Here is a 13,108-nt window from a genome sequence, read left to right as displayed (position 1 = left end):
CGTGATCTCGTAGTTCTGAGATCAGCTCCACTTCTGGCTGCATCCTGGTCATAAAGCCTGCTTGAGATTTTCCCTCTCCCTCTGCTCCTCCCCTTGCTCATGTTCTCTCTCTCTCTCTCTCAAAAAATAAAATAAAATAAAATAAAAATAAAAATAAAATAACAATGGTTAACAGAGACTGTATCCCCAGTGTGGGGTACACTGTGTTTACAGTAGCTAGCTCATTTATTCCCCCCAAAAGCCAGACAAGGTAGATACTAATTATTAGTATACTCTATTAAACATAAGAAATCCAAAACTCTGGGAACTAGGTTTACTGTGCAAGAAAAACTGTTCTACAGGCACTATTTTGCTAGAAATGGTATCTAGGACTTGAGGACTTGAGGTTTCCAGGCGCCCTGCCTCTGGCCCCGCCCCCGCAGCCCTCACTTCCCGCCCCCCTCCACCCTGAGCTCCCCGCCCCTAACACGTCCCCTGCCCAGCCCCGCCCCGGCCCTAGTCGGTGCCGCCCCTGGACCGCGGGGAGCTGTGCCTGCAGTGCCAGCTGTGGCCGCCGGGGGGCAGTCGCGCGGCTCAGGCCCGACCGCTCTGGGCCGCGCTCCTCGCTCGCCCTCCGACTCCGCTCCGGCTGGGAGCGGCTACCCTGCCCGCGCCCAGCGCCAAGTCGCCGGGCTCCCCGCGCCCGACGCAGCAGCTCGGCTCCCGGGGGCCGGACTGAGGCCGCAAGCAGCGCCGCGGGGTGTGGGGCGGACCCAGGAGATGAAATGACAACGTCAACCCTCCAGGTATCTCGGTGCGGCGGGGCTCGGCTTCCGGAGGCCGGAGGAGGCGCGGCGGGGCCTGCGAGCCAGCAGTCGGGCGGGCGGCCTGCTCGGAACCCCGGCCCAGTGGCCCTCTCCCCGCCGCCCTGTCGCCGCCTCCACCCGTTTCTGTTTTCATGCGCCCGGAGCTACGGGCCGTCTCCCGTCCAGAACTCCCGTGCCCCTGCCACCCCCACCCACTGTCCGGCCAGGCCGAGCCCCGAGGCCGCTCGGTGCAGCCAGCGGCGTCCGAGTACCGCGGCGGGAATCAGGCTCCTGCGGACCGCACAGGCGCCGCCGGGGAAGCTCGGCCCCGCAGTCGGGCTGCTTGCTCTCCCTCCTCCTGCTTCCCTTAGGACGAGTCCCCGCTCCTTCCCCAGGCTTGGATTTCCTCCTGTCGGCCCGCGACCCTTCATTCATTCCCCAGGTCTTGCCTGGTGGTGCTGGGGCGGCGCCACCTGGATGCGTGACTGACCCATTCTCCAGGTGCTGCCGGTCCTGCTGGGCCGGCAAACAGAAACCTGCCCAGGCCTCAGACCTGGGCTTCAGTCTTGGCTCTGCCACTCAGTCGCATGTGACCTTGGGCCAGTTACTTGATCTTGGAATTTCGGGTTTCCTGTCAGTGAAATGGGGTGATACCCTGTAGGGTTGTTGTGACAGTGGCTCTGGATTGAGTAATACAGGTAAAGTTTCTAAACACAATGTCTGCTACATAGTGCTCAAGATAAACCCTGTCAAGGAGTTAGGCAGGACTTCGTGGAAGAAGGGGCATATGCCTGGATCCAGAAAGGATGGGTAGCATTCAGACACCTAAAGGTGGAGGAAAAAGTGGGAACAGAGGCATGGAATAAACTGGGCTGCTTGGCCAGGAATTGACTAGAGTCCAAAGCCAGACCCCACCATCCACCAGCAGAAGCTCTGATATGTTATCACAGGGGTTTGTAAACTTTGGCTGCAGATCCCACCTGTCCAGTTTTTGTGAGCCAAGAATGTTTTTACATTTCTGTTCAAGTTTTATTAAGGAGCGCCTGCATGGCTTAGTTGGTTAAGCCTCTGACTCTTAATTTTCGCTCTGGTCACGATCTAAGGGTCGTGGGATGGAGCCCTGCGTCTGCTCCATGCACAGCAGGAAGTCTACTTGAAGATTCTCTGTCTCTCTCTGCCTTTCCCCCTGCTCACACACACTCTCTCTCTAAAATAAATAAATAAATCTTAAAAATAAAAGCTTTGTTAAGCTATAACTCACCACACAATTTGGCACATTTCAAGTATCCGATTCATTGGCTTTTAGTCTATTCAGAGTTGCGCAACCATCATCACACTTTCAGAACCTTTTCATCACCCCAGAGAGAAACTCCACACCCTTTACCATCAACCCCACGAACCTTGTATCTCTCCCAGCCCAGGCAAACACTCAGATAATTTCTGTCCCTATGGATTTGCCTCTTCTGACCACTTTTCTTTCTTTGTTCATTTGTTAAAAGATTTATTTATTTAGTTTAGGGAGGGGGAGGGGCTGAGGGAGAGAGAAACTCAAGCAGATTCCTCGCTAAGCATGGAGCTGACTCGGGGCTCCATCCCATGACCCCGAGATCAAACGAGCAGAAACCAGGAGTCCGATGCTCGACCAACTGCGCCAGCCAGGCGCCCCTATTCTGGATATTTTATGTAACTGGAATCATAATATGTGGTCCTTTGTGACTGGCTTCTCTCACTTAACATAATGTCGTAGGTTTTTTGTTTTTAAAAGGCTGGGAAAAGATACCTCATGACACGTGAAAATCATGAAATTCAAATTTCAGTGTCTATAAATAAAGTTTTATTGGAACACATTCCTGCTCTTTCATGTACGTATTTTCCATGGCTGCTTTCGGTCTACAAAGGCTGAGTTGTGTAGTTTCTCCAGAGGTTGTATGGCCAGGCAAGTCTAACCTATTGACCATCTGGTCCTTTACAGTTTGCCAGCTCTTCTGTTAGCACATCTTCCTTAGCCTTGCCCTTCACCCTCATCCGTGCCATATGTGTTACTAGAGATGCACCAGGCTGGCAGTTTTATTTATCACCTCACCCTTGTGTTATGCAAAACTATTCTTCAAACTGCAGCTGAGGCCTCTTGCCTGTGAAGTGTTGTATGCACTTGCCAGAAAGACTTAATGTGCTCTTAGGTGCATTAATCAGTAAAGTATTTCGAAGGTTGGGGAGCAGAGCATCCCTCAAGTATTGTGCTGAGCCCTGCCTTTCTAAAGGACAGACCCAAGCAAGGAGGCATATAGAGTGAAAAAGTCCATGGAACTGGGCATGTTTATTCTGGAGAAGAGAAGCCATCAGGGACAGGGGAACTCATTCCATTGTCTCATCAGAAGAGCAGGTGGTGGGGGGAGAGTAGACCTGCGAAGCTTGTGTTTAAGCTAATCATCCGAGACGGTTCTGGGCTCCTGGCCATTCCCTCTTTGTAGGTAATGGAGGTAGCTGAGCTTGGAAATAGTAGCCAACACTTTGACCTTTCCTCATCTCCTCCACCTGGTGAGTTCATTTATCATCATCTTGGCCAAACTGACTCCCGTCCATCAATTCTGTAGAGCTAGCCGTGTCTTACTGAGACTTCCGACTTTCAGAGGAGGAAGGGCTGCACAAATGCCTGAGCCCGGCCAAGAGCTGGTCAGGAGGTTTATTGTTTGCTGTGGCCGGAACTGTGTGGACATGGTGGGATCTGCCGTCCTCATGTCCAGTGCCGATCAGCTTGAGGAGGGTAATTCTGGTAATGCTTCCTGGGCTGGTGAAGCCACGGTTTCTAAAACTGGATATGTAGGTGTAGGGCAGCTGCTTGAAAATACAGCGTGCTTTGAGTTGAGTTTAGAGCACAGGCCTCCAGGAATTGTGAGATTCACAAAAATACCCTCACAGAGTTCTTAGAAAATTCCAGAGGACCGTTCCCCTCAGTTGGCAATACATATATGTCTTTGGAGTAAGCAAGCCCTTTTCTTTTTTAAAAGATTTATTTATTGTAGTATGTGCATATGCCAACGGGGGAGGGGAAGAGGGAGAGAATCTTCAAGGAGACTGCCCACTGAGCACAAAGCTGGACGCCCCTTGTGTCCAGCTTTTGGCTCATGACCTGAGCCAAAACCAAGAGTCAGACACTTAACTGTGTGCCAGCAAGCACTTTTCTTACTAAAACTACTGGTATGCTGATCCATGTGTCTAAGCATCCCCTCCCTAAGGAGCAAATTTAGGAAAACCCATCTCTTTTCACCACAGAGAAGCAGGTTGGGCCAATAGGAGGATCTGGTAGAACTCAGGGCTGGCTCGTCTCTGGCCTTCGAGGGCAAGTGTGGTTCCTGGCCTTCTCGCTGAGCAGCACACCAAGCAGTTGGTTCTGGCGTTTTCTCCAGGCGCTGGGTCCAGGGCCACTTTTCTTTCCCTTGATGCAAGGAATAGAAAGTGGATTCTCCCCTTGAGCCCTAACCTGAGATACTTGGTCAGGTTTCCACTTACTGAAATCCAGAGTGAAATTGAGAAGGAGATCGCTTTCAGCTGTATGAGTGTATTGTGAAGAGGGATGGCTGTCTTTTAAAGCTCCCTTTCAACATCTTTCTAGCTGATGTTGGAAAAATAGGCCGGCATAATTGTGTGCATCTAACACATCTGTAGGATTCCTGCTGCCCTGGGACTGCAAGGGCTTTTTGGGTCTCTTGGGAAGCACTGAGGTATCTGAGGTATTTGCTTCACCTTTCCAGAAAGCCATTGATCTGGTGACGAAAGCCACGGAAGAGGATAAAGCCAAGAATTACGAGGAGGCCCTCCGGCTCTACCAGCATGCCGTGGAGTATTTCCTACATGCTATCAAATGTGAGTCACGCAGGGCCCAGCCCGCCGGCCGAGCGCCTGAAGAGCTACTGCGGGAGCAGGTGCAGGTGGGCACACCCTCTCCACTTCCCCTTTTGCAGATGAGGCACACAGCGACAAGGCCAAGGAGAGCATTCGAGCCAAGTGCATGCAGTACCTAGATCGGGCGGAGAAGCTGAAGGATTATTTACGGAACAAAGAGAAGCATGGCAAGAAGCCAGTCAAAGAAAATCAGAGTGAGAGTAAGGGGTGAGTACAGAGGAGTGGCGGACCCCTGCCGGGACCAGAGACCCCAGGAGCATGTGTCCTTTTTCTCTGTTGCTGCCATTCCTGGTGCTGAATATTTCCATGAACGGTGTCTGGTTGGATCCGCACAGAAAAGCTGTGGGTGAAATACGAGCCAGCAGGGAAGTTACAAGCCTTGGATTCCATACTAAGACTCTCAGGGTACATCCCACCGCTACCTCTTCCTAGCTGGGTGATCCTGGACGCATGCCATGACCCCCTGTGCTTCCAGGCTTCTCATCTGTAGAAGAGAGATAACGTTCCTTCCCGCCCAGTGTTGCTCTAAAGGGGGAATGAGATGATGGGGGTCAAGGCCTGAAAGTAAAGTGTGGTGGGCAGGAAGGATGGAAGAAGTGCCAGCTGCTGTGACAGTCAGAGTTACTGTTTGCATCTGACAGATGAGATGGCCCAGATCACAGAGCTGGCACCAGCTGGAGTTTGGACCCCACACAGGGCCTCTGTGTCCTACCCCAAAGCCAGTGTTTGCTCGGCAGCCCCTCACCTCATGTGTGGTTTGCCCACCACAGAGATTCCAGTTAGCTGAGCATAAAAGCCAGTGGTGTCCTGAAAGTGAGGGGGTGGGTCACGCAGGAGGGTCACGCAGCAGGAGAGAGGTGGGTGGTGTGTCTGCCGCTCCCCGCCAGAGCCGATGGGCTCTGTCCCCAGATGGACAGGTTCCCCAGAGAGCCAGACATACTCTGGGAAGGGAAGAGGAGGGGGCAGGAGGTGAAGCATCTTTGGGGGGGGCTGGAAGAGTTCTGAGGATGGCTGATCACTTAGGACCCATTAGGGATTGGCCCTGGAGTGAGACCTGTGACCTTGTTCCTTTCCCAGATACCCCGCTTTAAACCTTACCTCCTCTCTGAGTCACAGCCACTTGCTGTCTGGTTGTGAATCTGTGTGAAAGGCCAGTGACAGCTCTGGTTGCCCGCCCAGCTGCTCCTGAATTCCAGCCAAAGCGTATAACCCTCACCAGCCTTCTGAGAGAACACACGTCTCTGTTCTTACTCCATTAATGAAGAAACAAGGTTGGGTCATGGGAGTGTTTTCCTGGGAGTGTCAATTACAGGTGGTCTGAGGCTCCCTGAGGTCCCTCACCACTGCTGAGCAGGGCAAGCGGCTCTCTACTGGGCCAGCAGCCAGAGCCTGACCTTGCTCTCAGAGCCTTCTTGCCAATTGCCTCTTGCTTTAGCCTGTCATCTTCTGTCTCCTTCCCCAGCAGTGATAGTGACAGTGAAGGGGATAATCCAGAGAAAAAGAAATTGCAAGAACAACTGATGGGTAAGAGACCCGCCCCCCAATGGCGGTGGGGGTGGGGGGTGTGTGGCGAGGGCCTCCTGGAGGGTCGGCTCACACTCCTCAGTCAGGCTCCAGGTTGAAGGCTCTACTTGCCTCTTGCAGGTGCTGTTGTGATGGAGAAGCCCAACATTCGGTGGAATGATGTGGCTGGCTTGGAGGGGGCCAAGGAGGCCCTCAAAGAAGCTGTCATTTTGCCAATTAAATTCCCACACTTGTTCACAGGTAAGAGTTGAGCTACTTTAGGCCAAAATGGAAAAACAGCAGGCTTCTGAGGAACCCAGCCCAGGGCTCACACTCAGAAGGTGTCCAGGAGCAGGGGGCCACTCAGCTCTCTTGGCCCTCAGGGTGTGAGGGCCCAACCTTCCCTCTCAGGGCTCTCGGTGGAGAGAGGCCCCAGGGTCTACCCATCACAGCCATCTGCTCCTTGGCTCCTCTCTGGTGTCAGGAACCCCTTTGCAACTAGAACTTCAACTTGACTCCCAATGGGTGAGTAGAGTCAGGAACCAGTGGTAGCCAGAGTCACTTCCACAGTTCTGGGGGGTCATGAGCCAGGGCTAGGAGCAGGCTCTCAGCAGGTAATTCAGTTCCCTTTCTTCCTTTGCTTCTAGAATCGGTCATCTTGTCAAGTTTTTCTGTTCCCCTTCCCCAGTCAGGAGGAAGCTCACCTCAGGTTATTCTTTGTTGTAGGCAAGCGTACACCTTGGCGAGGGATACTGCTCTTTGGACCCCCTGGCACAGGGAAATCCTACCTGGCCAAAGCGGTGGCCACAGAGGCCAACAACTCCACCTTCTTCTCTGTGTCCTCTTCAGACTTGATGTCTAAGTGGTTGGGGGAGAGTGAGAAGTAAGTCCGCTGCCAGACCCTGCTTCCCTGCCCTTGAGCCACCGCCCAGAGGAACTGCTGTTGGGGGTCATGGAGAAGGAGCCAGTGGAGGGGAATCCTGCTAGCTTGTTGGGTGGGACACTGTCCTGACAGAGCTTGCCGAGACTGAACGGGCGCGCTGGGGAGAGGAGTCCTCATGAAGGGAAGGCAAAGGCGCTCCCAGTCTTTGGGTGTCAGGTGGGTGTCCTCTGTTGGGGGCTTCATATGGTTCAGTTATTTTCCACACCGACTCCCGTTTTGCAGAGGAGGACACCAAGGCTGAGCGGAGGGGAAATGACTTGTCCTAAATCCAGAGCTAATGACTGGGGCTGTCACCAGGGCTGGCGGTTCCTCACGGCACCGTGCTGCCCGTGGATCTGTGATGACCGGGGGCTGAAATCCTACCAAGACGGGCGTCCTGACCTGCCTGTGGGAAAGGCAAAGAGAAGCAGTGGCTGGGCCCTTGGCTGGGATGGGTGTGGGCGTCCTGATCCCAGCCCCACTTGTCACCCTCACAGGCTAGTCAAGAACCTGTTCGAGCTGGCCAGGCAGCACAAGCCCTCCATCATCTTCATCGATGAGGTGGATTCCCTCTGCGGGTCCCGCAATGAAAACGAGAGCGAAGCCGCCCGAAGGATCAAAACGGAGTTCTTGGTCCAGATGCAGGGTGTGTGCCAGCACTGGGTGCCCTCCCCGGGGCCTCCAGCCAGCCCAGCGCGTCGTAACTTCCTCAGCTGCGGCTGGGTCTGATGATCCTTAAGACAAAGGGGAAATGTCAGAGCAGCCCTTCTGGGCTCCGACTCCACAGGCCTGCAGAGAGGTCACCCTGGCCTTTGGCCACCAGCCTTCTGCCCTTCTCGAGGCCAGCAGGGCTTCAGAGAAGGCTCGTGGCCCAGCGGAGCTGGTTGGGCCCTGCAGGTGGGGGGCACGGGGCTGGCCCCAGATCGGAACACAGAGGCCCCTGAGGTGCTTCCCCCAGATGCTCCTGTCCTTGCAGATGTTCTGAGTCGGTGTCTGTGTTTCCCGTTCTCCACAGGGGTGGGGAATAACAACGACGGGACTCTGGTGCTTGGTGCCACCAACATCCCCTGGGTGTTGGATTCAGCCATTAGAAGGAGGTGAGTTCCCCCTGGTAGGTGCCGGGGGCTGAGGTCTTTCTCCCGCTGCAGTCAGCCCGTGGTCTCCTGCCGCTGCGGCTGTGGGTGCAGACGGCCTCCGCTTCCCTGGAGGCCGCTTCGCGTCTGTGTGGTGAGCAGAGTCCTCAGTGAAGCCACCTTCCGGAGGGCCCCAGCACCTCTCTCAGCGAAGACTGTCACGCCCTCTCTTCTCAAGTCCTGCTGTGTGCTTGGCTCTGTAGGTTTGAAAAGAGGATTTACATCCCGCTGCCTGAGGAGGCTGCCCGAGCCCAGATGTTCCGGTTGCACCTGGGGAGCACTCCCCACAACCTCACAGAGGCCAACATCCACGAGCTGGCCCGGAAGACGGAAGGCTACTCGGGTGCCGACATCAGCATCATTGTGCGGGACTCCCTCATGCAGCCGGTCAGAAAAGTTCAGTCAGCGACACACTTCAAAAAGGTGAGTGGAGGAGCGCCTGGGTGTCTCAGCTGGTGAAGCATCCAGCTCTTAACTCAGCTCAGGTCTTGATCTGATCAGGGCTGTGAGCCCACGATGGGCTCCACTCCTGGTGTGGAGCCTGCTTTAAAAAAATAGGTGAGTGGCCAGCAAGGAGTTGTTCAGAAAGTGTCACAGGAATGGGGATGCCAGCTTTCTCTGCCAGGTCCTTGGCTGCTCAGGGGACATTTCTGTGGTCTCATGGAGAACCAAGGACAAGTATGTGAGCCCTCTGGCTCCACAGACTGGGGTTGCACCTGCTCTCTCTTTCCCTGTCGTTCTTTCTGCGTGAATGTGAGCGTCTGAGATTGTGGGAAGCCAGAGGTCATGGCCCCATGCAGTCACCTCTGCCACCTCCACAGTCAGCGCTGTGCTGTCGTGTGTGGGGCCCCCACTCAGTGTCTGAAGAATCAGCAGGTGCAGAATCACTCGCTCTAAGGAGGAGCTCCTTTCACACAGCGTGTCTCTGTTGAGTGTCTGCCAAGGGTCCTGCTGTGTACCTGGTGCTGTTCTAGGACGTGGGGAGACACTTGGGACCACAGCAGACAAAAATCCCTGTTCTATAGGAGTTGAGGAGATACTCATTTCTTAGAGAGTAATGAGGGGGAAGACAGAGCAGGAGATGGATTCTGGTGTTTCTGATGTTCGGAGTTGAGTGGGCAGGTTGTATTCTTTTAATAATAATAAAAAATTTAGTTGAGAGAGTGAGGAGTTGGGAGGTGCAGAGGGAGAGAGAATCCCAAGCGACTCCCTGCTCCATCTCACAACCCTGAGATCATGACCTGAGCCGAAATTGAGTCAGGTGCTTAACTGACTGAGCCACCCAGACACCCCACAGTAGATTGTATTCTTTCTTTCTTTCTTTTTTTTTTTTTTTAAAGATTTTATTTATTTATTTGATAGAGCGAGATCACAAGTAGGCAGAGAGGCAGGCAGAGAGAGAGGAAGGGAAGCAGGCTCCCTGCTGAGCAGAGAGCCCGATGCGGGACTCGATCCCAGGACCCTGAGATCATGACCCGAGCCGAAGGCAGCGGCTTAACCCACTGAGCCACCCAGGCGCCCCCAGTAGGTTGTATTCTTAAAGGATAGGCCATCCTAGATAAGATCTGAGTCAAGAGTTGAAGGAGGTGGAATTAGCCTTGGGGATATTTGGGGGGATGTTGCCAATAAAGCAGACTGTGGTTAGGAGAACAGTTTTGATGTCACTACATTTGTGGTGAGATTTGATGGAGTCACTGAGGGAAAGGAAGATACTGAGCCACTTCAGGCCACAGATCGCGGTTCTGGAGAACAGTGCCTGGAATAACACACTGACCACAAACCTCCAGAATCCTACCGTGAGCTACTTGCACCTGCCAGCCTGAGACTTCTGAAGGAGTCATTCTCTTCTCAGACCGATGAATGACCGAGGAAGCCAGGCACGCATTCATCCTCTCCCACTGCCTTCTCTTCAGGACTCAGAAAGCTGAGGCATCCCATCGCTTCCCCAGCCGTCGAGCTGGAGCCCCTGCAGCCTGACTCCTATTTGATTTCAGGTCTGTGGCCCTTCCCGCACCAATCCTAGCATTATGATCGATGACCTCCTGACCCCTTGCTCACCAGGGGACCCAGGGGCCATGGAGATGACTTGGATGGATGTCCCTGGTGACAAACTCTTAGAGCCTGTGGTTTGCATGGTAAGTGGCCAGCTGGGAGAGGGACTACACAGAGCCCAGAAAACTGGGGTCTTGGGCCTGAAAATAAAAATAGGCTTCTCCCCTTCTCTGGAGTAGTGGGTTGTCCTGAGCTGTTGTGGCTCCTCTGAAACAGAGAGGGGCTCTGGGTAGCTGGGGGTCCGGCTGTTAGACTCAGTGGGGACCCAGGATGGAGGACATAGCATGAGCATTTTATTTTATTCAGCAAGAATAAAGTCCCCCTGGCATGACTGCATCATTCCATGGGTTTGGCTTGTTTCGTGCCCAGGAGGAGGCAGCGAGTGTCTGTTGGCAGTTGGCTTTGGTGTCACTGCACAGGCAGCCTCATGGGACTAGTCCTCCCCTCTCCTCGTCCTGGTCTTCCAGATGGTCTTGCCTGTTGTGCGGGGCAGGTGTTTGTCAGTGTGGCTGGTATGGCGGGTGTGTAGTCAGAACGAGCTTCTCCCAGCAGTTAAGACATGAGGGGAGTTTGAATTCTCTCAGTCAAGAAGTAGGCCTGTTTGGGAACGACACGAGCCGCCTCTGGAGGGAAGAGCGGTCCTGGCACAGGAGACATGCATGCAGGTGCCAGGCAACCAGAGGGAGCTTTGCCTTTGGGGCTGGGAGCGACTGGGAACACTGGCTTCTTCCTGCTGGACCCCATCGGTCTGCGCAGAGAGGCTGAGGACCCTGGGCCGGGCTCCTCCTTAGGTTCGTGCCCTTGTCTTTGCAGTCGGACATGCTCCGGTCTCTGGCCACCACTCGGCCCACCGTGAATGCAGATGACCTCCTGAAAGTGAAGAAATTCTCAGAGGACTTTGGACAGGAGAGTTAAAAATTTCTTCACTTGGTGACGGTGAAGGTGGGAGGTTGACTGGTGTAATAAATCCACGGCACTCCCCACGTCAGTGGCCAGACAGCGCTCCAGGGCTCGTCTTCACGGCACTGCGGCGTCCCCTCTGCTGTCTGGCCGCCGGCTGGGGAGCAGGAAGGAAGGGCCTCCCTGGCCGCAGAGACGCGGAAGCACATTCAGCACCGGGTGGAATACTGGTTCTTCCTCCTTCCTCTCCTCCTCCTCTTCTGGATGCTCACCAACTCTTTGTCTTGCCCCTCTGTATTTTTTTGTTGTTTTTTTTTTTAAACCTTTCTTTGATCCCCTAAATTAATGCTGCTTGGATTTTTGTCTTGTTTATAAATAAAGTTAAAATCTCCCGGAAGCGTCAAGGGGTGGGAGCAGCCCGCACTGTGGGGCTGTAGACCTTCAGGACGGCTTGCCGCTCCCTCAGCCTGTCCCTTCTAACCCAAGTTTTACTCCCTGCCTTGGAAGGCCACGAGTCAAACCAAGCCATTCCCAACCTCCTAGGTCAGCATCCCAGGCCCTGTGTCCTCCCTGCAGGACAAGAGGATGGTTTTTGTGAGCACAAAGCTGTGTAGATCAGAATGAGTGAAGGCAGTCAGGTGGGTTTTACTGCTGCCTTTTCTTCCCTCTGAATGTGAGACCACCACACCCCCACCACTGCCCCCGGCTCCCTGCCCTGGAAACGGGCTAATAAATCCTTTCCCTCTTGAGCCACCTGAGTGATTGCATCTTTGATTCTTATCTGGGCTCCTTGAAGGCCACACTTGCTTCCATGAGAAAGATCCCCTGCTCTTTTCTCTGTGCTCTTCTCTTCATCAGACCAGGGGACTGCCAACTGCCGCAGTTCCCACTGTTCTCCAGTCTGGGCTGGCCGGATCCTCCCCGCTCCCACTCCGCCCGCCGGGGCCTTGCACCTGTGGCATCTGGACAGTTCTTCCTGCGGACTGGGAGGCCTGCGGGCCAGACATGGCCTGTAGCTATGTTTGGTTTGGCTTGCTGCCAACACTGAAAAATCAAGAGTTGATGTAAAACTTCAGATTTCTGGCTTCTGGGAGATTAGGCAACCTGTAGCCACAGCTGAGCGGGGGGGCTGCCCTGTTCAGAGGCAGAACACTCTCTCCAGCTCACCCATCCCCACACGGACTGCCTCACCCCTTCGGCTTGCCTGCCCAGCTCCTGTGGCCGTTTGAATTTGTGACTCTTGATCTGGAGAACTCCCCGCCTCCCCGCTAGGCTCTGTAGAAATGCTGAGAGGAGGCTCTGCTCCCGAGTACACAAAAGGCCTGCCCTCGGGCTCCTCCAGCTCCCTCGGACTCCAAAAACCATGATCATTGTTCCAGGTCTTACCAGAACCCAAACTGTCCAGAACTGATGTTGTGACTGACTCTTAGATCAGTAGCCTTGCACCATGGTGGTCTTTGATTTGGTTAGGAATGGCTGCTGAATTGTGACAACTTTTTGTTGGGCTCCTTGAAGGCTCAGGCCCAAGTGCTCCTCTCCAATGTGGGTACATCGGCCCTGCCTCAATACCATGGGACCCCTTGGCAGCAACTATGGCTGGCATCTTTGTCACTTAGGAGTCCCCAGGGCTCTCACTTTAGTTATGTGCCCTCAGCCAGCAGTTATTGTTTGTGAACACTGGACTAGAAGCCAGCACAGGACATTGCCCTGCTCGTACGATTTCTTTTTAGCTACTTGTGTTTTCTTATTCTACCTCCAGCCACCTTTACTTGAAGCAGGTCCTTGCTTGCTTTATTTTTAAAATCTTCCTTTCTATTGCTCAGACACCTTGACAAGTCACGGGTTAACAGAAACAGGCTGCTGTGGTTCATCTTCACAGCTCTGGTCACAGCTGTCACAGATGTCATGCC

At 54.0% G+C, this 13,108-nt stretch overlaps 1 protein-coding gene across 2 annotated transcripts; it reads left to right on the top strand.

The window, feature by feature from the left end:
• The first annotated feature begins 598 nt into the window (after positions 1–598).
• Positions 599–11,947, top strand: VPS4A (vacuolar protein sorting 4 homolog A). Of its 2 annotated transcripts, none has more exons than XM_059152852.1 (11): positions 599–785; positions 4,538–4,649; positions 4,748–4,895; positions 6,154–6,212; positions 6,333–6,452; positions 6,918–7,074; positions 7,611–7,759; positions 8,129–8,210; positions 8,450–8,669; positions 10,241–10,381; positions 11,112–11,947. In XM_059152852.1, the coding sequence occupies exons 1-11, from the start codon at positions 765–767 to the stop codon at positions 11,211–11,213; spliced, it is 1,311 nt and encodes a 436-aa protein (XP_059008835.1). In that variant the 5' UTR covers positions 599–764; the 3' UTR covers positions 11,214–11,947. The 2 variants fall into 2 exon arrangements, with proteins under 2 accessions (XP_059008835.1, XP_059008834.1); XM_059152851.1 differs by having other exon boundaries at positions 6,151–6,212.
• The last annotated feature ends 1,161 nt before the right edge of the window (positions 11,948–13,108 follow it).

The sequence above is a fragment of the Mustela lutreola genome, chromosome 16 (assembly GCF_030435805.1).
Source record: "Mustela lutreola isolate mMusLut2 chromosome 16, mMusLut2.pri, whole genome shotgun sequence".
In the NCBI taxonomy this organism is placed as follows: Eukaryota; Metazoa; Chordata; class Mammalia; order Carnivora; family Mustelidae; genus Mustela; species Mustela lutreola.
Note: the sequence above shows the minus strand (reverse complement) of the source record. Positions and strands in the feature narration are given on the sequence as shown.